At 40.4% G+C, this 21,893-nt stretch overlaps 1 protein-coding gene across 1 annotated transcript in view; it reads right to left on the bottom strand.

Annotated features, from left to right (window-relative positions):
• Positions 1–21,893, bottom strand: part of ARHGAP42 (Rho GTPase activating protein 42) — a 315,746-nt gene that overhangs the window by 228,657 nt on the left and 65,196 nt on the right. Inside the window, exon 2 of the mRNA XM_033204701.1 lies at positions 2,398–2,493. Within this exon, the coding sequence (XP_033060592.1) occupies positions 2,398–2,493 (96 nt within the window). The remainder of the gene's footprint in view (positions 1–2,397; positions 2,494–21,893) is intronic.

Genomic DNA, 21,893 nt, shown 5'->3' with positions numbered 1-21,893 from the left:
ATGTAAATATGTGGGTGTAGCTTTTCTAGATAATAATGCTAATATATTTGTATTTTAGTAATATAATCTAGGCTTTTACCTGACTAAGTGTATACTACAAAGCCTATGTTGAGGACCAGACATTTATAACACAAATGTCAAGAAATGACAAGCAAAATGACCACTATTGTTCCAAATGTTGGCAGTGCATGATCCCTAATGCTGCCCTTCCCCAGCTCTCCTGTGAGGAGGAAGATGTCATGCATGTGGGAGGGCTCTCCCTTATTCCTGGAGGCACTTTAACTATACCTCAGGCAAGTGACAGGCATGGCTGGGACCATCTTTCACCACAAAACTGAGGGCCAAAGGAGACCAGCCACTCCACCCTCCCCTCAAATTAACTAACACTCCTAAAAAAGCAAGCAAAGAGAGTGACCACCTGGCATGTATCTGCTCAGAAAGACTGCCAATATGATCACAATGATGTATGTATCGTGTAAATTTCATATGCAGAGAGCTTGTCTAAGGACTCTGTACCCTGCCCAGAGATTTCTCCAAAAGGAGCTCTTGTGAATGCAGGCAAGCTAAAGCCACACATTGAAGCCGAAACTCATTCAGCTTAACTTCTCCTGAGAGCCTTTTTTTGTGGGGGTAACATTGCCCTTTTGTTTCACAGTGAGGTCTGTGCTAGGACTTGCTACTTAGATAGTCAAAGCTAATAAAATATACTGTCTAGAAATACAGACATAACTGGTAGAACTATAGAAGAAAAAGAAAGGGCAGAGGAAGAAGAGGAATGTGATTGTGGAAAGGTATGAAGGGGATTATAAATCCCAGCTTCTCAGAGCGTGGTCCATGGACTAGGAGCATGGCCATCACTTTCAAATCTATTAGAAATGAGAATCTTACATGCAACCCAAGACCCGCAATTAATAAGATTTCCAGCTGGGCACGGTGGCTTACACCTGTAATCCCAGCACTTTGGGAGGCTGAGGTGGGTGGATCATGAGGTCAGGAATTCAAGACCACCCTGACCAATGTAGTGAAACGCCATCTCTACTAAAAATACAAAAACAAAATTAGCTGGGCGTGGTGGTGGGCACCTGTAATCCCAGCTACTTGGGAGGCTGAGGCAGGAAAATTGCTTGAATGTGGGAGGCAGAGGTTGCAGTGAGCTGAGATCGCACCACTGCACTCCAGCCTGGGTGACAGAGCAAGACTCTGTCTCCCAAAAAAAAAAAAAAGAAAAAAAAAAAGAAATTTCCAGGTGTTTCCTATAGACATTAAAGTTTGGGAGTCACTGTTCTCAGCGTTTGTAACATCGTATTTTTATACCCGGAAGTAGGGTACACTTAGTAATATCCTCTAAAGTATACATACATATTTTATATACTCTTTTCATTAAATGACATATCTGGAATCCAGCCTATGAAGGGACCACACATCTACAAACTGGAAAATGGAGGGGTCTTTAAAAGGTGGCGGTGGAGGGAGTTACAAGAATCAGACCTTCAAACAATAGAAAGTCAGAGACAGATAAAACTTCAGAGATCATATAACACGACCTCTTCATTTTATGGGAGATGAATCCTTCTGATTCAGAAAGGAGCATGCTTTCCCCAGAGACAGACTGCCAAATTACTGAGGCAACGTGAGATTAGGGTTCAAGTCTCCTGATTCCTGGTAATGTTCTGCATCCTGCAAGAACACGGGTTTAGGGAATCGTGACTGATTTGTTTTCTTTAAAAACAAATATTCAAGTTAAAAAAGAAACCAGTATGAAGAAAAAAACAGTAATTTTTTAAACCATTTTGCCTGGTAAATTTAATAGTAGATACCTAATATATATTTGTTTGAATGAATAATTAAAAGCAGGGATGACCTGAGTTATAGAATGATTCAGTCATTTCCTTATGGGGGGAAAAAAAAACCAGAGCTTCGATTTTAAGCAATTTATAGTATTTTCTTTAGGCCAGGCACGGTGACTCATGCCAGTAATCCCAACACTTTGGGAGGTCGAGGCAGGTGGATCCCCTGAGGTCAGGAGTTCGAGACCAGGCTGACCAAAATGGTGAAATCCTGTCTCTACTAAAAATACAAAAATTAGCTTGGCATGGTGGCAGGTGCCTGTAATCCCAGCTACTCAGGAGGCTGAGACAGGAGAACCACTTGAACCCAGGAGGCGGAGGTTGCAGTGAGTCAAGATTGTACCACTGCACTCCAGCCTGGGCAACGGAGCGAGGCTCTGTCTTAAAAAAAAAAAAAAAAAAAAAAATTCTTCCATAGAAACCCAAAATCACCCTTATAGTATTGTCAAAGTCAGAAAATATTTTAGATGTTTATTATTTAGGTGTGTGTCTATTTGATTTCAGTAAATTAAATATTAGAAGTAGAACTTTCTAAAACAGTAGTACTTACCAATACTAATTTCATCATCTGTTTCAGCATCACCAATACATTCAAACTGGAAATCTTGTAATGACTGGGAAAATTTCTGCACTGCCATAGACAGATCTGCAATTAAAAGTTAAGCAAAAAATCCATAAGGTGAGGTTCCATTGAATCCTGATGAGTTTCCAAATATAACATTATATAACTTTGATTTTGTATTATATTAACCAGAATCCTTTGAAATACCAGTTTGACTAATTTAACCAAAATTTAAAGATACTATAAATACTGAAAATGGATCTGGTCAGTTCTGTACAGTGGAGATTTACTGCTTTAAGAGAGTTTTGGTGGCAGATGTGTATTATCTGAAAGCCAGTTTAACAAAGCCTTTATCAAGGAACTACCACTCGCTGACCATAAATGGAGCATTTTTATTTTATTTTATTTCAAGTTCTGGGATACATGGCCAGGATGTGCAGGTTTGTTACATAGGTAAACGTGTGTTATAGTGGTTTGCTGTACCTATCACCCATCACCTAAGTATTAAGCCCAGCATGCATTAGCTGTTTATCCTGATGTTCTCCATCCCCCTACACCTCCCCCTGGCCAAACAGGCCCCAGTGTATGTTGTTCCCCCACTGTGGCCATGTGTTCTCATTGTTCAGCTAATGGAGCATTTTTTCGTAAAAAAAGAAAAGAAAGAAAGAAAAGAAAGGGAGGAAAGGGAAGGGAAGGGAAGGGAAAGGGAAAGGGAAAGGGAAAGGGAAAGGGAAAGGGAAGGGAAGGAAAGGAAGAAAAAAGAAGGAATACTACTGAGCTTGCTGGTGAAGGGGGAAAAGCCAACGGTTGATTAGAAAGAGTCACCAATAATATTCTGCACAAACTGTGGAAAAGTAGAAAATGTGTTTTTATCAATAAACTAACGATTTTGGTCAAGAAGGTAAAAGATGACCTGAAAGGCTGTTTACAAATAACTTTGAGACTCAAGTTAAACATACTCTCCAGTCCTGACTTCAGTCTGAACAAGGCCCAGAGTCTGACTAAACCTAGCAAAAGAATTCTTTATTTATGGGCAGAGAAAGAAAAGCCCAGAATAATAATAAGTAAATCCCTGGGAGTCAACAGCCCAGAATGCAACCTAACCGAGTGATTAAGAATGCAGACTCTGGAGCCAGGCTGCCTGGGTGGAAATCCAAGCCCCACCACTTACTTGCTATGTGACCTTGGACAAATTATTTAACTCCTCTGGGCCTCTGTTTCCTCACACAGCCAAGCACTGCATAACACACACCACAGTAGTTCCACTAGACTATACTGTAGCTGCCCTACATAGGTGCATCTCTTTTTAAATCTTTTATACCGTATTTTTACTGTACCTCTTCTATGTGTGGATATGTTTAGATATACATACTTACCATTGTGTTACAACTGCCTACAGTATTCAGTACAGTAACATGCTGTAAAGGTTTGTAGCCTAGGTGGGATAGCCTACTTCACCGTACGGAAAGATAAGTAGTAGGCTATACCATCTGGGCTTGTGTAAGTATACTCTATGATGTTTGTACAATGACAAAACAGCCTAAGGCTGTTTTTCTCAAAATGTGTTCTTGTTGTTAAGCAATACATAATTATATATAAAACGGGAAGACGGCATAACCATCTTATAGAATTGTTCTGAGGATTATATGAGTTAATATTTGCAAAGCATTTAGAACCATGCCTGGCACTTAATAAACCCTACTTAAGTCTAATACATAAAAATAAATCAACTTCACAGTGCAGCATCAGGAAAATCGTAAAGATCCCATCTCTCAGAGCTACTCTGATCATTTATGTCAACCCATTCACAGATGTCTACACCAATAAGAAAACAGACTTTTCTGGAATTCACTCTATACTTCACTTAACAGTGTCTCTTGCGTGAGATCAAGTCTAATACCTGAGTCCTTACATTTAATCAAGCAATAGGAACTGATAAATTCTCCCTCCTTGGCCAAATTTGAGTCAGGCTCCTTCAAGTCCTCTCTTGACTAGGCGTCCACCTTCTCCCTGACCCTTGCTGGGCCTGCAGAGCCTAGTTTTAGCAAGGATTCTACTAAGTCAGTCTAGAAAGAATCCCCTACCCTCAATATCTGTTCAAATTCCTCATCCCCCACCTTTCTTCAGCAAGAATCCTACTCCCATCAATGTCTCTTCTTAGTCATTTTCCATCCACCCAATGCCCCACATCCTACTCCTTAGCCATAAATTCCCACTTGTTCTTGTTGTATTTAGTTGACCCAGATCTCTCTCATCTACTGACATAGTCTTTACACCTGTTGTGATAGTCCCGAATAAAGTCTTCCTTACCATTTTTACAAATGTCAAAATAATTTTTATTTAACAGAATAATTGTGGTCCTATGCCTAGACATAACCCCAGAACTTACTGTGGCAGCCCCTACATTCATGAAACCCCAAGTCCAAGTACCTATCAATGTGGGCACTCAAGGGTGAAAAGGTCTCCAAATACGAAGGTCACATTTTGTACCATTATCAGCCAAGGACCTACCAACACACTCACCAAGGACAATTCTGTAGACCACCGACTTCAAATTTCAGACAGGCTTTTCTTTTTAAACACACATTAGACAGTTTCATGTTTAATTCTGGGTGCTCTCCCTGAGACTTAGGAAAACCATTCCATTTAATATCCCTTTATTTGTATGTGTAGTATACAAATACGTAGTATACAAATATACAAGTATACAAATATACAAATAAATATGTAGTATACAAATAAAGGCCTTATGTTCTGCTGGATTTGAAGCCCCAAATGTAATTCCTACAGCATTGTTGAGACTGAGGATACATGGGCAGATCAAAATGCTTGGGAACCCTGCAGTGGATATCATTCCTTCTCTCCCCTCGCTACCACCAAGAGTTCTTCTGAACTTCTCTCAAACCCAGATGAGCCTATTTGGAAGCTCTGTCCTAGGGAACTCATGACACAATCTCCCATTTCTTCTCAGACTGTTCTTGACATCCCATGGCCTTGCACCTTGACCGAAAAAGGTAATCTGTTTTGTCCCTTCACAGAGACCACTGTGAATGCACTACAGTAATTCCCATCTCCAAACAAGAACACAATGGCCCACTCACAGGCTACTCTGCCAAGTTACTGAGTATGAGCACTGAAGGCAGATTAACTGGGTTAGAATCCTGCTTCTAGCAATAATTAAGTGTCATGACTGTGGGTAAGTTTCATAGCCTCTCTGTACCTCAGTATTCCATCTGTTAAGTGGAACCACTCCTCAGGGTTATGGTGAGGAGAAAATGAGTTAATATAGATAAAGAACTTAGAACAGCATCAAACACATAGAAAGCACTCAGAACATGTTGATTGTGTCCATGTTCAATATCTAAGAAAGGAAAAATAAAAATTTCAGTTATGAAGATGGCAACTCTTGGACCTTAGATAACCTTGGAAAGTGCTCAAGACAATCTGTTGATAGCAACTTCAAATTTTCTTGCTACACTGCAAAGCCATCAAGCCATGACAGTATTATTGTTCAGCATTTCTGTGTAAGAGATGGGTGTCTATTTCAACTCCTGATGGAATCAAGAATGCATGAACGATCCTTTCACAGTCCTTCCAGAAGCATAATGAGAGACAAGATTATACAAGAAAATATGGCTCTCAACTAGTTCAAATGATAATTCTACGAATGAAGGGGAAGTCTCAAATATGACACATTTTCAACTTCAAGTGTGTTCCGGTTCTTGATCTTCTTCCTATTTATTCTCATTTTCCTAATGCCAAAGTGATGATGAGGTCAAAAAAACCATCAAGGTAAAGAACGTATGATATGTTCTGGCAGTAATAATGATCAATCTCTAAAATGAGGAATCCAGCTCATGCTTTTAATCTCGGCTCCATCCCCTCCTGAGTGTGCAATTCTGAATTAGAAAGCCCAACATCTTCCCATTGATTTAAAATCACATGAGACACAATATTTTCCTAATTGTCTAACTAAAATTTCTAAACCATGACCAGGCACAAAAAACAGAAGAGCTGTTTCTAAAATCTTTTAAATAAAGTTCATCCATATCATAATAGAAAAACCTCTATTTTAAAACCTAATAATTATTTAAATTTGTTGTTGAATTTTAAAGTATCATACTAAAGAGTCAAATTTTTCTCTTAAGTATAAGACAAAATATCCCATGCCATCAAAGAATCTAGTTTAGACAGAGGTGTCTCTCCCTATTATTACCCAACATTCATTTATTGGTGAGCAAGTTGTATACAGTAAAGATGCTTCACATGCCCCCCCCGCCCCCCCGCCCCCCCGCCCCCCCACACACACCACATCCGTCCCATTTGCCTGACTGAAAGTTAAGCATCAAGTGTTGGCACATGCATTTACATTATAACCTGAAAGAAGTTATACTGGGCTTTAATTAGTCCACAATGTTTTCATATCAAAGAGTTAACCAACAGCTTCCATGATTATATAATGAAACATTAAAACTTCATTTCATTAGAGGAATACAAAACACCTATGATTAAATAAATATTTAGTTAAACTTTTCTTGCACAAAGACTTAAGAACCGAGGTCTTATTGTTATTTTGGAGATGTTAATGGAATTGCTTTTACAGTGTTTGTTAGTTACGGAAGTGGGCTATATATATTTATGTCAGAACAAGTACAACCAGTGGTATAAGGTAGTTCTTCCTGAAATCCAGCTTCTCTGGGATTGGATCTAAGGAAGACTCACAGGAGCAATTTGTCTAGATATATGTGTTGTGGAATTCTCGTCTTTTCACAACCATGCAGAAGGCAGACATTATAAAGCAATGAGAATACAAACGTTAAAATAGAATGTATCCTTCCCTCCTAAAGGGCGCAGTCCCATAGCGGGGTGAGGCATGTAATTAATCATAACAGAGAGCGATCGATAAATTGTTTGACAGAGATTAATAACAGTACCTAGTACCTGATACTTTTGTAAGCATTTAATATAAATTAACCCATTAGTCTTCACAATAGCCACAAGAACTAGATGCCATCACTCCCATTTTACAGATTAAGAAACTGAGGCACAGATAAGTTAAGTGACTTCCCCAAGGTCACACAAGCTAGGAAACAGCAGAACCAAAATTTCAACCCAGGGCACCAGCTCCAGAATACCCACTTCACCACATTGCCACACAGTTTTGCACACAGACCTTAAATAAAGGTGGCAAATAGAAAAGCACAATCAGTTTGGATTGAGTGTGCAGGGGTAGAGTTGTTAGAAGACTCACTAAGAACAGGGACTTGAAAGATGCAACAATGTACCAGGAAGACTAAAACAGTATGTCTAGAATCTTCCAAAGGGTAGCTTCCACGTACATACTCAACCATATCTCTAAAGACTCACACCAAGCTAAGGTACTGGTTATTGTCTGAAACAAGACTGCTATTCTTTTGTATGTATGTTTTTACTGTTACTTCACCTACTTAGAACATACTTTTTTCCCATTCTTGTTTTCAAAAAAGTCCTTTTTTCAAGATTTCTCTCAAGTCCTCCTCAAGTCCTCATTTTTTCCAAAAAGCTCTTTCTGACCCCTTTCAACGTGACACTATCTCTGCCTTTAACTCTCCATTATGTTGGGACTCTCTGGTGATGCTTTCATCTTTATCTCAGTGATCTGTAAACCTAACCTACCCACCTTATTTTAAGTAGTATATTAATGGTAGGAAACTTTACCATCTATGAATACTACCCAAGCATCCAAGACCCTACCTTGTAAACAACAGCTCCTTTGTTGAAACCATCAATTTCTGCAAATTGGGTAAACACTCCAAGCCCCTGGATGTCTTTTACCCTCCCTTCTTTCCTTTCACACTCTTACAAGCCCCTAATGTGGCTTTTACAGTCACTTGTAAAACATGAGTTATTCGCTTTCAGAAATAATGATGATGACCACAATGTTTTAGTACTTACAAGCAGCTTTAATGTATGCTTTCAATAACAACAGCAATAGTGTTGGCAAGATGTCTTACTTTTTCAAAGTTCTTACATACTTAAATCTTACACAAAGCCATGAGGGCCAGTGCTCTGAAAAGTTAAGTAATAACTTGCCTGGAGTCTAAGAGCTGGACTCCAACCTGAATAGCTTTTCTGCTTCCCAAACAGAATGCTCTTTCATGGCATATCATAGTTAATCGCCAAAGAATGATGGGCATTAAAACTGGGAGGGGCTAGGCACCATGGCTCATGCCTGTAATCTCAATGCTTTGGGAGGCTGAGGCAGGAGGACCACTATAGGCCAAGAGTTGAAACTGAACCTGTGCAACATAGCAAAACCTTAACTCTACAAAAAATGATTAAAAATCAGCTGGGTGTAGTGGCTTGTGCCAGTGGTCTTAGCTACTTAGGAGGCTAAGGTGGGAGGATCACTGAGTAAAGGAGTTCAAGGTTGCAGTGAGCTGTGATAATATCATTATACTGCAGCCTGGGTAACACAGTGAGACTTGTCTCAAAAAAAAAAAAAAAAAAAAAAAGAAATAAAGAAGAAGAAGAGGAGGAGGAGGAGGAGGAAGAGGAAGAGGAACTGGGAAGGCTGTGAGCCTTATAATATTTAATGAATCCTTTACCTGCTATATAAATTTTAAAACAGCAAGACTCCATGTGTTGGACTCTATGAGAGACAGCTAGCTATGCTGAGCATAGAATAATCTAGCAGCAAATGTACATAAAATGGCTATTATAAAACACCATGTCAAAAGACAATGGAGCTGGGCACAGTGGCTCACGCCTGTAATCCCAGCAAGTTGGGAGGCTGAGGCAGGTGGATCACTTGAAATCAGAAGTTCGAGACCAGCCTGGCAAACATCAGGAAACCCCATCTCTACTAAAAACACAAAAATTAGCTGGGCACAGTAGTACACACACCTGTAATCCCAGCTACTCGCGAGGCTGAGGCAGGAGAATTAACTTGAACCCAGGAGGCGGAGGTTGCAGCGAGTCAAGATCATGTCACTGCACTGCAGCCTGGGTGATATAGCAAGACTCTGTCTCAAATAAATAAATAAATAAAATTTTAAAAAGACAAAGGAAATGTATGCTCATTCCTCTATTTTCTAATGCCACACTGAATAACATCTTAGGTTTTAGGCTTTTTGAAGGTAGGTATATATTCTTCATCTCTTTCTGCCCTTAGTGCCTAATAGAAAGCAGCTACCTGAAAAAGAGTGAAAGAAAGAAATGTAAACTAACTGGCAAAACATTCTTAACATTAAGAATTCACTATAAACAGCTGGGCACAGTGGCTCACGCTGTGATCTCAGCACTTTGGGAGGCCAAGGTGTGTAGATCACCTGAGGTCGGGAGTTCAAGACCAGCCTGACCAACATGGTGAAACTCCATCTCTACTAAAAATACAAAAAAATTAGCTGGGCGTGGTAGCGCATGCCTGTAATCCCAGCTACTTGGGAGGCTGAAGCATGAGAATTGCTTGAACCTGGGAGGTGGAGGTTGCAGTGAGCCGAGATGGTGCCATTGCACTCTCCCCTGGGCAACAAGAGCAAAACTCTGTCTCAAAAAAAAAAAAAAAAAAAAAAATCACTATAAACTACTGAAAAGCTCGTGGTACTAAAAATACACACGAATATAACAGAAAGCCTTAATAAAAAGCACAGTACATTACACAGCAGAGTAATGTACTGAGTAAAGTACATAACAGAATATGTCAAGGAAACATCAAGTAAGCCTTGCTTTTTTAATAACTGCAGTTATGTTTTTAGTGTGCTCTCAGGAACTGTAAGGTTCGGATTGTTAAACTGAGAAAAGTCAGAAGAGAAGAATACTGGGTGTGGCAAACTATAAGAAAAACACAATGGAAATCTGTCAGTAAAAAACATTCCTATCACTTACTTGAACAAAGTTTTAAAACACAATCTTTGCTATCTTCTGTTTTATATACATGCCTAGAAAAGAGTGGTTATCTGATGTTAAAAATCAGCCTTCATTAAGAGGGCCCAGAACAAAGTTGGGTATGTAGCAGTCACTCAATAAACGAGAGTTGCGCTGAAGGAAATTTGAGTGACTAACAGAAATGGAAATCAAGGAATTCTCTTTCCTTGAAGGCCTTGAGAAACACTGCCATGAAGCAAGCGGCATGTCTACAGGAGGTCACTGGAGACAGAATTACCAGAGAACCATGGAGACCTGATGCTGTTCTTCATTCCCCTGAAAATGCAGAAAAAGCACAGGCTACGCCCTGGGTCACTACATTAATGTGCTGTATTCCAGGCTAGAACAACATGGTTGTTTGGGCACCTTCAAGTTGGTAAATCAAATTAGCCCAGCTTTAGGCAGTCTCATTCATTTTTACAGCAGAAGTATATTCAGAGTCTGCATCCCATTTTGCAGTGGATACATCCACTCTTCTGGCAAGTATATTAAGTTAAGCATCTGTTTTCGAGGTCTTATGTGATGAAGGTGCTCAGATCTGGAAAGAAGTCCTTTGATTAGAAACAATCATTCTTTTATGTCACAGACTACGCGTGCACAAGGGTCAAAGAGACATGGATGCCAATCCAGGGATCACCACTTACTGCAATGTGTTTCAGAGCAAGTACTTAGCCCCTCTGAATCGTAGGCTCCTCAAATGCAAAAGGAAGATGTTAATCCTTTGCAAGACTGTCATGAATATTACATAAAACTGGCTCAGCACAGTGTCTGGTATAGAATAGAAACTTGAAATACTGATTCTCAACAAATGTTAACTATTAAACCATTATTTATTATGATGGCAAATACAGAATATGAAATATTTTCATTGTAAGCATAACATATTTAATCTGGGTATTAAATTACTATCTTCAAGAGAGCTTCAGTGAAAATAAATAGTGGCGCTGGCCTCTAATGAAGACCAAACGGTTTGTAATCCCATAAATGATATGTATCTGGCAAGCAGTTCCAGAAGATTTCAGCCTAAAAATAACAAATAGGAACCAACACTTGGCCAGATTTTATCCAGGTTCCATAAACCTACAAATTCCATAAAAATTAAAAATGAGAAACCACAAAGACTTCACTTTGCTACAACCCAAGTTAAAAATAGAAAGTTCAAAGGATAAAATGAACCACCCATCTTCCTACCCTGGGGAAAAAACTTGAAATGGGTGGGTAAAGAACAGTGGCACAATGTCATTCTCCAGAGTCTCTTTCTGCCTCAATAACAATTCCTCTGCCCCCTCTCTTGAGATTTCTCTTCCTCAGACTCTTGACTTCAGACAACTTTGTCTTTAGCCACCATGTTTTACCTCAATACTGTTTCTCTTTGTAAAGTACTATCTATGTTATCTCTTCGCAAACCACTCCTAAGTGGTCATTTGAGTTTAGATGCTGGCACCCCAAGCAACATTTTCTGAAATATCTCCCTTACCCTTTTCTTTTTCTTTAACTACAAATACTAAGTTACCCAATATAGAGGAGTTTTGTTTTCCTAAGCTTCCCTGTAACTCAGGGGTGGCCTGGCCTGCTTTGCCGGGACTTCCTGGTCTGCCTACCCACCCCCGACTACTGCCCCAGTACAAGCACTCACTTCCCACTGTTGGCTGAGCATTTACAACTCACTCTCTTATCAACAGATTCAGTAAGGGAAAGCCTCAGTATGTTAGCCTCAGTCGCAGCCCATTTTTCTTTTTATTACCTAACATATCCATCCACCCAAGATAATGACTTTGGAAGGACATTTGGTGTTACCTTACCTTTCATGTCACATGTTACCCTATTGCCAGCTCTTACAGCTTCCTTTCTCCACCCTGCCCTTCTTGGTGTCATATACATTTGTGGTTAAATCATGAGTAGTTTAATTTCTTTTTCTTTTTTCTTTTTTTTTTTTTTTTTGAGACAGAGTCTTGCTCTGTCACCTGGGCTGGAGTGCAGTGGTGCAATCTCGGCTCACTGCAACCTCTGCCTCCTGGATTCACACGATTCTCTTGTGAGTACCTGGGATTACAGGTGCCTGCCACCACACCTGGCTAATTTTTTTGTATTTTTAGTAGAGATGGGGTTTCACCATGTTGGCTACGCTAGTCTCTAACTCCTGACCTCAAGTGATCCTCCCACCTTGGCCTCCCAAAGTGCTGGGATCATAGGGGTAAGCCACTGCACCTAGCCTTTAATTTCATTTTAAAGGACATACTAAGCTGTTACCTACTAGGCTAGTGAAGGATGTCATCTTCATGTTTTTTGACTCATCGTTTCTCTCAAACTATTCTTTGCAAACTCAAAATCCCAGCCAAACAAACCAATCTAAACTTAACTCTCTCAACATCCACAAAGTCATTCTCCACATCAGAAACAGCCCTTTGTCTCTGCTGTGATCTTCAAATAGAGAGGTATGCACAGCTGCAGGACTGCAAATCTGCATCATACCATCCAGGGGCTACAATAACATTAAGATACCAAGATCTGGTCTGCAAGAGCCTCCTGGCTATACTTAAGAATGGTGCATGTGGTTAATTTCAGTCCTATTAAAGTACCTTTAAAACTTGCCGCTTTCTAGATTAAGTAACCCTAAAGTTACCCTAGGTAATCCAATCAGCGCAATGTATCTGCTGATTTACAGACATCAAATGTTGGGTGCCTTATGGTATGCAGTCAGAGGTTCAGAAAGCTATAGACACTCTTAATTGCATCTTCCTGGGGCTACAACTTTTATTTGAAAATTGGGGAGAAGGAAGCCAAGTAATTTTACACAGTTTTCCATTTTTAAAATGCATATATTGCAGGCAAAGCCTATTTCATATGAATTAGCTTGTACCTGATATTTCCTCTGAGGCAGCCAGTTTGGGCTATGTCCCCAGACTACCGAGAGGGTATTTTTCCCCTCCTCTCATATTAGATGTACTTCAGGAGAAATCTTTGAGAAATATTGCATTATTGTACTCTACCTCCTCTTTTGTATGTCTACTGAAATACTCGAGACAATGTTCCCTCTTTATTATTATACTTCTTTGTGTCCAAATCATATAACTCTCCCTGAACAGCAAGGTGTGGAGGACAGAGAACCCCTCCAGCCTTTACTTCACCAACACAGGACCTTGAAAATAGAAAGCTGTCAATAAACAGAACTGAATGTGGGAATTCAGGGTATTTAGGAGAGGTAAATTAAGGCCTTCTTAAGACTGGCAGAGAGCAATTAGAGATAAGAAGCCAGGTGCCTAGACACAGGCTTGCCCCTAGCTATAAAAGGTGCCATGAAGAAGAGAGGAAAACCAGAGCCCCAGCAAACACAGACTTAAGATATGGACATCAAATCAAGCAGATGGGATGTGAGGAACCAGAGAGAATGGCCAGAAGGTTCTTTCATCTAATATCTGTTGGCAAGCTGGAGGGTGGTGGGGGTGAGTGGGGGACACCTGGCTGCCGACAAAAGCAGCCCAGACATTTGACCTGCTAACCTACAATCTCAACATTGCCTTGTAAAACATCCACTATAAAAATGCTTCTGGTGGTCTATCCAAGCTTGATGGAGTGAGCATTCAGTGAAAAAGACAAACAAACAAACAAACAAACAAAAACACTAAAATTTTTCACAAATGTAAATCATTAAAGAAAAGGCTGGCATGGGCCTCTATGTCTTTGCAAAGCCTTCTAATACAAATAGCTCTAATTTAAAAATATATTAAGAGTGAGGATATTGGTGTCACACTCACTACTAGTTAAATTCTGTTTTGCTAGGTGGCCAAGTCAGGTTACTTAAGCACTGCAAGTTTCAATTTACCTACCTATAAAATGGGAATAATATTAATATACTTATTTCATAGGATCATTGTGATAAGCAAACAAAATCATGCATTTAGAGTTCATCATACCATATAGTAAGAGCTTGATAAACTATCATAATTATAATTACTATTAATTTTTAAAGAGGTGACCAATGACTGGAAAGACATGTTAGTTATTTCCTCTCAGTTACTAAACCTACATATCAGCCTATTTCTCTGGACCTAAAATGATAACTCATCATTTTATGATGCAGCCACAGTGCCTGCCAATCAAGGAAAAAAACTATAGTGACAACAAAAATCATTACAGTCAAACTGTCCCTATTCCAAAAGGTAAATTGATCATTTACTTAAGTGCATTTTCATTTCAGCTGTTTAGCATCATGCATCATTAATAAAAGTTATACAATACATATATTGCCTCCAAAGACTGGGTTTATTACTACAACTTCAAAAAAGTATCATCTCAGTAGTTAATAGATATCTGCTGCAGCACACCTTAACAAAAACTTTCCCAGACCCAATAATAAAATCTGCTTACCCAAGCAAAGAAACAAGTTAACACATTCACACAAACCTCTAAAAACTTTCCCAAGTACAATTTAAATGGAGCAACAAGCTTAGAATGTGATTATAGCTTAAGTGGCTACGTTTAAGTTGCTACATTTATTGTTACAGCATATTTGGGTTTTCACTATTACATTTTTATTGATTTTTCTTTGATCAAATGGAAGTGTATAAGGCCGGGCGCGGTGGCTCAAGCCTGTAATCCCAGTACTTTGGGAGGCCGAGACGGGCGGATCACGAGGTCAGGAGTTCGAGATCATCCTGGCTGACACGGTGAAACCCCGTCTCTACTAAAAAATACAAAAAGCTAGCCGGGCGAGGTGGCTGGCGCCTGTAGTCCCAGCTACTCGGGAGGCTGAGGCAGGAGAATGGCGTAAACCCGGGAGGCGGAGCTTGCAGTGAGCTGAGATCCTGCCACTGCACTCCAGCCTGGGTGACAGAGCGAGACTCCGTCTCAAAAAAAAAAAAAAATGGAAGTGTATAACATCAGACAATGTCATGGCTATATATGAACAGTATGGCTATGGCAAAAACAATCTTTTCACATAGCAATATGACTAATGTTCTCTTAAAGACTGGAAATATTTTATAATGAATGGTAACTGAAAGAATACATAAACCACTCTCTTGGACAAGATGTGGATGAATGCTGGCACCATGCCTCATCCTTCCGAAAAGAAACAAGAAAGCACACTGTCAAACAGGGTTGAGCCTGGGCTGCCAGGGAAGTAAAGGCACAAAGCTCATTATTCTCCATTTACACAGTGTTTTTCTGTGAGTCGATTTCAAGAAACTCATTATCCTACATGTTTACAGACTTCATTTTTCTGCTATCCTACCCCATTTTGACACACTAAAGCAATTTTTGAAACTATTTTGGAAAAACAGCATTTTTAAATTGCAGATTTCATTATGTACCCTTAGAGCCATGCCATTTTTAAGGTATCACAATAGAGATGATGATTTTTGGTGAACTATACTATTTTACGACTTTTTCTTTTCTAATTTAACTTCCAAGTGTTCCACTTTTAAGAGACTGACTTACTACAGCCATCTCACCACCTTAAATGCACATGATGGGATTTTTCAAATCATATTAATATTTATAGCCCCTATCTCATTGGAACCCTACTGAGGAAATAAGCTGTGTAGGTAATTATCTCCATTTTACAGATGAAGAAACTAAGGCTCAAGGTTAAGTGACTTACCCAAACAACAGAATCAGGACAGGAATCTCAATCTGCCATGTCCAAATCAACCCTCTTTGTATACCACCTTAAATAACTATGGATGTTCCTTTTAAGCCTACAATTCTACCATACTGGATTTAGCTCAGTAATAAATAAAAATCTCATTTTTACAATACCATTTATAATGTTCATGTCTTATTTACCATGTTCTCACTTTAAAAACTCCCATTCTTATTGATCTTCCTATATTCTCACCATGTAACTATTTTAACTGCCAGTGTATTAAATATTTACATGGAATGATTATCATAAAAATCCATAAATGTCTTTGAAGATCTGCATCTTATATTTAAAGCACTATTTTTATTTTATGGGGTGATTCATGATACTGATCAGAAAGCATAAAAATAAATCTCCCGGGAGGCAGAGCTTGCAGTGAGCCGAGATCGCAGCACTGCACTCCAGCCTGGGCAACTGAGCAAGACTCCGTCTCGAAAATAACGAACTAACTAACTAAATAAATAAATAAATAAATCTCAATTTTTTATTCTAAAAACTAAGCACAAAGTAAAATTCATTCACCTAAAATGCTGTGCTGTTTGAGCCACTAACATGTATGCACTTCAATGATCTGGACATAGACAGCAACTGCCTGCTGTGATTCTGAACAGTGAAGATTTTTATCTAGCATCCAGAACTGAGGAATTCCAACTGTGTCAATTTGTGCAACTATGTCTGGCTGTAGAGCATTCCAAACTTTGGAAGACACGCTTTCTCTAATTATCGTCTTACTGCAAATAATAAAGACTTTCATACAAATGATACACATAATTTATACCAGGCTTTAATTAATCAGCATGTAATCAGCCTATGATTAAGTCACCATTCAATTAAAAAAGTTAACAAATATATATGCCATTTGCACCTCTCTAAGTATTTTTGGTTTACTCCAAAACTTCTTATCATCAGTTCTACAAACACTACAAATGTTAGGTGCTGTCATTTTTATTTACCACAGTTCACACATTTTAAGACGATAAATTGTATCAAATATATATATATATATATATATTTGAGACAGGGTCTTGCTCTGTTGCCCAGGCTAGAGTGCAGTGGTATGATCATTGCTCACTGTAGCTTCAAGTGCCTGGGCTCAAGCTATCCACCCGCCTCAGCCTACTGAGTAGCTAGGAGTACAGACATGTGACACTATGCCCAGCTAATTATTTTTTTAGTTTTTTGTAGAGGCAAGGTCTCACTTTGTTGACCAAGCTAGTCTGGAGCTCCTGGCCTCAAGCTGTCCTCCTGTCTTAGCCTCCTAAAGGGCTGGGATTACAGGCATGACCTACCACGCCTGGCCAAAGATGATACATTGTAAGACCTCCAATTTTAGAAATGTTAAAATATTAAAACTGTGAAACTTAGATTCAGTGAGTCATAGTGTATCTTTATATTTTATATTTCCAACAGTCATATTAAATAATGATATTATATAGCGCATGACACTGTCAATTAAGGAAAAGCATTACCCCTAACCTCAAAAAGTTAATAACCTAACGAGACAAACAGAATATACTGCACTGCCTCAACTTCCTTTTCCCAACTTTGACAACCACAAAACCTTAACACCATGAAAAACCTACTTTATAAATAGATTTCTGTTGTCCCTGTTATGACAGTGGGAATAAGTTCTTTCTTAGTTTTTCATTCATGCATATCTGGGGCCTGAAGCCTTCAACCTACTACCAGTCCCTTGGGTTTGCTTTTGGCAGAGGCTCTAAGCCTAAAAGAAGACGAGGAGCCTCAAAGGGGACAATGAGCTGATAATGGCTACCAGCAGCTGCTTATTTATATAGGTTATCCGAGAACCCTAGAAATGCTCCAACAGTGGAACTGTGTGCAATATTTTGGCAAGGGCTCTCCAGATAATGAACAAGATAGTACTAATCTCTCTCTGTCTTTTCAGGATGAAAACTCATGAGAAGAGAAGTACAACTGAGAAATGAAATTATGTATACTGTTACTGTGTTTCCATATGCTCATAACTTTTTAAACATGGAAAATTCTCTATAATCTAAGACTCACATTCACATTCAGATGCTGTGCAGTGTAGGGACCCAGCCCATTGTGATTCAAACTCAATGACTTTTATGATAAATGAAGTAAAGTTTATGCACTAGTTGCTACCAGGTCTGTGGTGGGGATGAGGCAGGAGCAAGCATTGTCTTCAGCCTCCACATATGTGCATGCACGCGCATGTGTGCACACTCTCTTACACCCTACCATTTATCACTATTTAACCCGCAGAATATTTGACTCACTAATCTGCCACCAGTACCCCTGTCCGTTAGAACCTAAATTCTATGAAAGCATAAATGTCAGCCTATTTTGTTCACTGTTCGACAAACAGATTCGGGCCTAGTATATAAAAGGCACTTAGCTAGTTTCCCATAAACAGATGAATGAGACCAAAAGTATCCAGAGTAAAATCCTCCAATACTGGTCTTCTTAAGATATGTATATCCCATAGTGGAATAAAACTGGATAAGCGCAGCCCTTTTTTTTTTTATTACTTTCATGTGAAAACCAATACAAATTAGAATGAAGTAAAAAATACACTTTAATGAAATTTTGGCTCATCATTAACAGAATAAAGCTACGTAGTTATTACTACTTTTATTGGGGAAGAGGGGTAGGTGTTTAGAATGGGGTATGGGTTCCCTCTGTTCTCCCTTGAGGAGTGATTTTATAGGAATGTGTAGAAAGCATTATACCGGAACTAAAGCATCACAAGCAGAAACAGTATTCTTTTAAAAAAAAAATCTAGCCGGGCGTGGTGGTTCACACCTGTAATCCCAGCACTTTGGGAGGCCAAAGTGGGTGGATCACGAGGTCAGGAGATCGAGACCATCCTGGCTAACACGGTGAAACCCCGTCTCTACTAAAAACACAAAAAAATTAGCCAGGCGTGGTGGCAGGCGCCGGTAGTCCCAGCTACTCGGGAAGCTGAGGCAGGAGAATGGCATGAACCCGGGAGGCGGAGCTTGCAGTGAGCCGAGATTGCACCACTGTACTCCAGCCTGGACGACAGAGCAAGACTCCATCTCAAAAAAAAAAAAAAAAAATCTATACAGAAATTAATGTTTTCTACTTACGCATTTCAATATTAAACAATTTTCCTTAAAGCTAACCTGAATCATGTAATCAAAGACTAAAATTACGTTTTCCCAGAAGTTTATTTTCTGCAAGTATGGAATAGAACTCAGCAAGGAGAAAGAAGATAATTAGGAGTGGCCTGAACCCAAGGTTCCTTAAAGTACCAGTTAGTTTCCGAGAATCATAAAGTAAGCACCTGACATGCAAGATCTTCATTTCCCTACTAAACATTTCAAGCATGTCTGATTTCTAGGTCACAGGTCAGGGCCTTAATTCCAAATTGAGAAACATTTCTTTAATGTTTCTCCACAATCTAGTAGTGTTCATGTTTACAATGAATGGTAAAAATCTGTATTCATACATACAGATAAAACCACTACAGTTAAGTGGAATCTTACCAATTTGGTGAGGAAGATTTTTTTTTAACATCTCCCATACTAACCAGTCTAAATTTAATTTAAACCCATTTTATCATGTGGTTATAAGTAGCACTATTGGGAATTAAAGTTAAAGATTCACAATTTAAATATTCATCTGGGGCAATGTGGCCAAAATGGCAGATTAGAGGCAGCCTCTCCCACTTGGAAAGACAAAATAGTGAGTTGAAATTCACACTGTTCACTTTTTTCCATGCAGCAATGCAGGAATTTAACAGGAAAATGGGAAGAAACCAAAGACTCTTTGAAAGAAACTGCAGGCTGCAGCCCACACTGAGAGCCAGGAGGAAAAACTGTAAGTCTCCAGAGTGTGAGAGAGGAAGAGACCGCCTCCAGGGTACACATTCCCACTGGGAAACCTGGCAATCCAGCCTGAAGAGGAAGGCTTTAATCCCACCCAGTGTGGAAACTGATAGAGTAAGCGGTGCGGCATGTAAAAGTAGGAATAGCAGCAGGAAGAGCCTTCCAGTCTCCAGCACACACAGAGGGAAACCATTCCTGATTCTACCTGACAGGAACTGACTCAGACAGTGGCAGCAGGTTGAAAGAAGCTCTCAAATGAAATTCATAATATAATCTCAAGTCGGGATAAACTCCCTCGGCCAGAACCAGGGGGTGAGTGGGAAGCACTTTCCTTGGAATTGCTCTAGCCACAGGCACAGGAGCTGGGCACCCCAGCTTTGTGGGCAGATGAGGAGTGGCATGGCCTCAAAGCCAGTTCCTGTCTCCAAGGAAAAGAATTATGGCCTGGAGCAGTATTGAGCATAGACTGCCCGGAATTTAGCTAGCTGCTGCTAGTGAACACTGCAGGTGAGAGACCAGCCTTACCAATGCATGGAAGCTGGGTGAGGCTTCCTGCTGCCTGTTACTCCCCACTCCCTGAGCGAACTCTTTTTTGCAGCAGAAGCTACACTCTTCCTGGAGTATCACCCCAGTGGCCCGAGAACCAGTCCCCTCACCCCCACAGGGGCCTCTGCTTGCCCTGTACACAGAGAACCAGAGCAAGGGCCTGCCTGACCCAGCCCCCACCTGGCTTTGCCCCTTAACCTGCCCTGGTAACTTAACACAAAGGATAGCACTTCTGGGAGCCCTATGGCCCCAACCATCATCTGGAAACCAGGGTACATCCCCTGGGTAACATAAAGCAAGCACAAATCCCACCACTATTATGGCAGCTGGCACTGTCTTGCGAGCATCACCTTCTGGCTGGAAGCCAACCGACACAGACCATTACAACATCCACAGGTATAATAACACTGCGCCCAGGAAGGAGAAAACTAGTGCATGAGCTATCCCTATAGCCTGCACCACCCTGGCTAACCAGAAGGTTCTAAGTCTGTCCACAGGACCAGTTCATTACTATTACAACCAGAATTTGAGAAAGCCAAGAAACTAAGACTATTTATAACCAAGAAATCTCAGAGTATATGTCATTCCCCTGCCGCTCCCATCAGAATGGGTGCTGGTACCCACTGCTGAGAGAGTTGAGGACAAGTCACATCACTGGATTCCTTGCAGACATTCCCCAGAACCAGCCTGAATTACAGCAGCCTCACTGGCTGTCTAGACTAAGAGGAACAAGAGTAGTCACAGTAGTCTGGCTCTCAGGGACTCCTACCCCCAGGGAAGAGGGAGTGCCCCAAATTAAGGGAACACGCAGTAGGGCAAAAAAAAATCCAGATGGCAGGCCTTGAGTCCCAGATCTTGCCACTGGTGAGAAGTTTCTTTCAGCAGTGGCACAGTTGCAGTGCTGGGCTCAGCTGGGATAGTCTGCAACTCTACCCCAACAGACAGGCAGCCCTGGTGCTCAAGAAGGGTCTTGGAAAAGGGAACTTCTTTTACCCCTCATCCACTACTGTAAAATAACTGGGGCTTCTACTGGAGCTTGGTGTGGGTGGGCCTATAGATAGCCCTTCTGGATCACTGCAGGGTGACTGCATCCCCACAGAGGGAGCACATTCCAGGTTCAGGCTTGCATGAGAGGCAGAGTCACGCTTCCTCTCTGCTTCGAACATCAACATTTCTGCAGATGAACAAAAGGTACCTGTCGGGCTGGGCTCAGTTCTTATGCCTGTAATCCTAGCACTTTGGGAGGCCAAGGCGGGTGGATCACCTGAGGTCAGGAGTTCGAGACCAGCCTGGCCAACCTGGTGAAATCCCATCTCTACTAAAAATAACAAAATTAGCTGGGCATGGTGGCAGGCACCTATAATCCCAGCTACTCGGGAGGCTGAGGCAGGAGAATCACTTAAACCTGGGAGGCGGAGGTTGCAGTGAGCCAAGATCTCACCATTGCACTTCAGCCTGGGTGACAGAAGGAGATTCCATCCCCCCCTCCCCCCCCCGCCCAAAAAAAAAGTGCCTGTCTGAGATGATTTAACATTAACCACTGAAAATTCCCT

Source organism: Trachypithecus francoisi, unplaced genomic scaffold, assembly GCF_009764315.1.
Source record: "Trachypithecus francoisi isolate TF-2019V2 unplaced genomic scaffold, Tfra_2.0 Lachesis_group8, whole genome shotgun sequence".
Lineage (NCBI taxonomy): Eukaryota > Metazoa > Chordata > Mammalia > Primates > Cercopithecidae > Trachypithecus > Trachypithecus francoisi.
The sequence above is the reverse complement of the archived record's forward strand: the minus strand, read 5'-3'. Positions and strand labels throughout refer to the sequence as shown.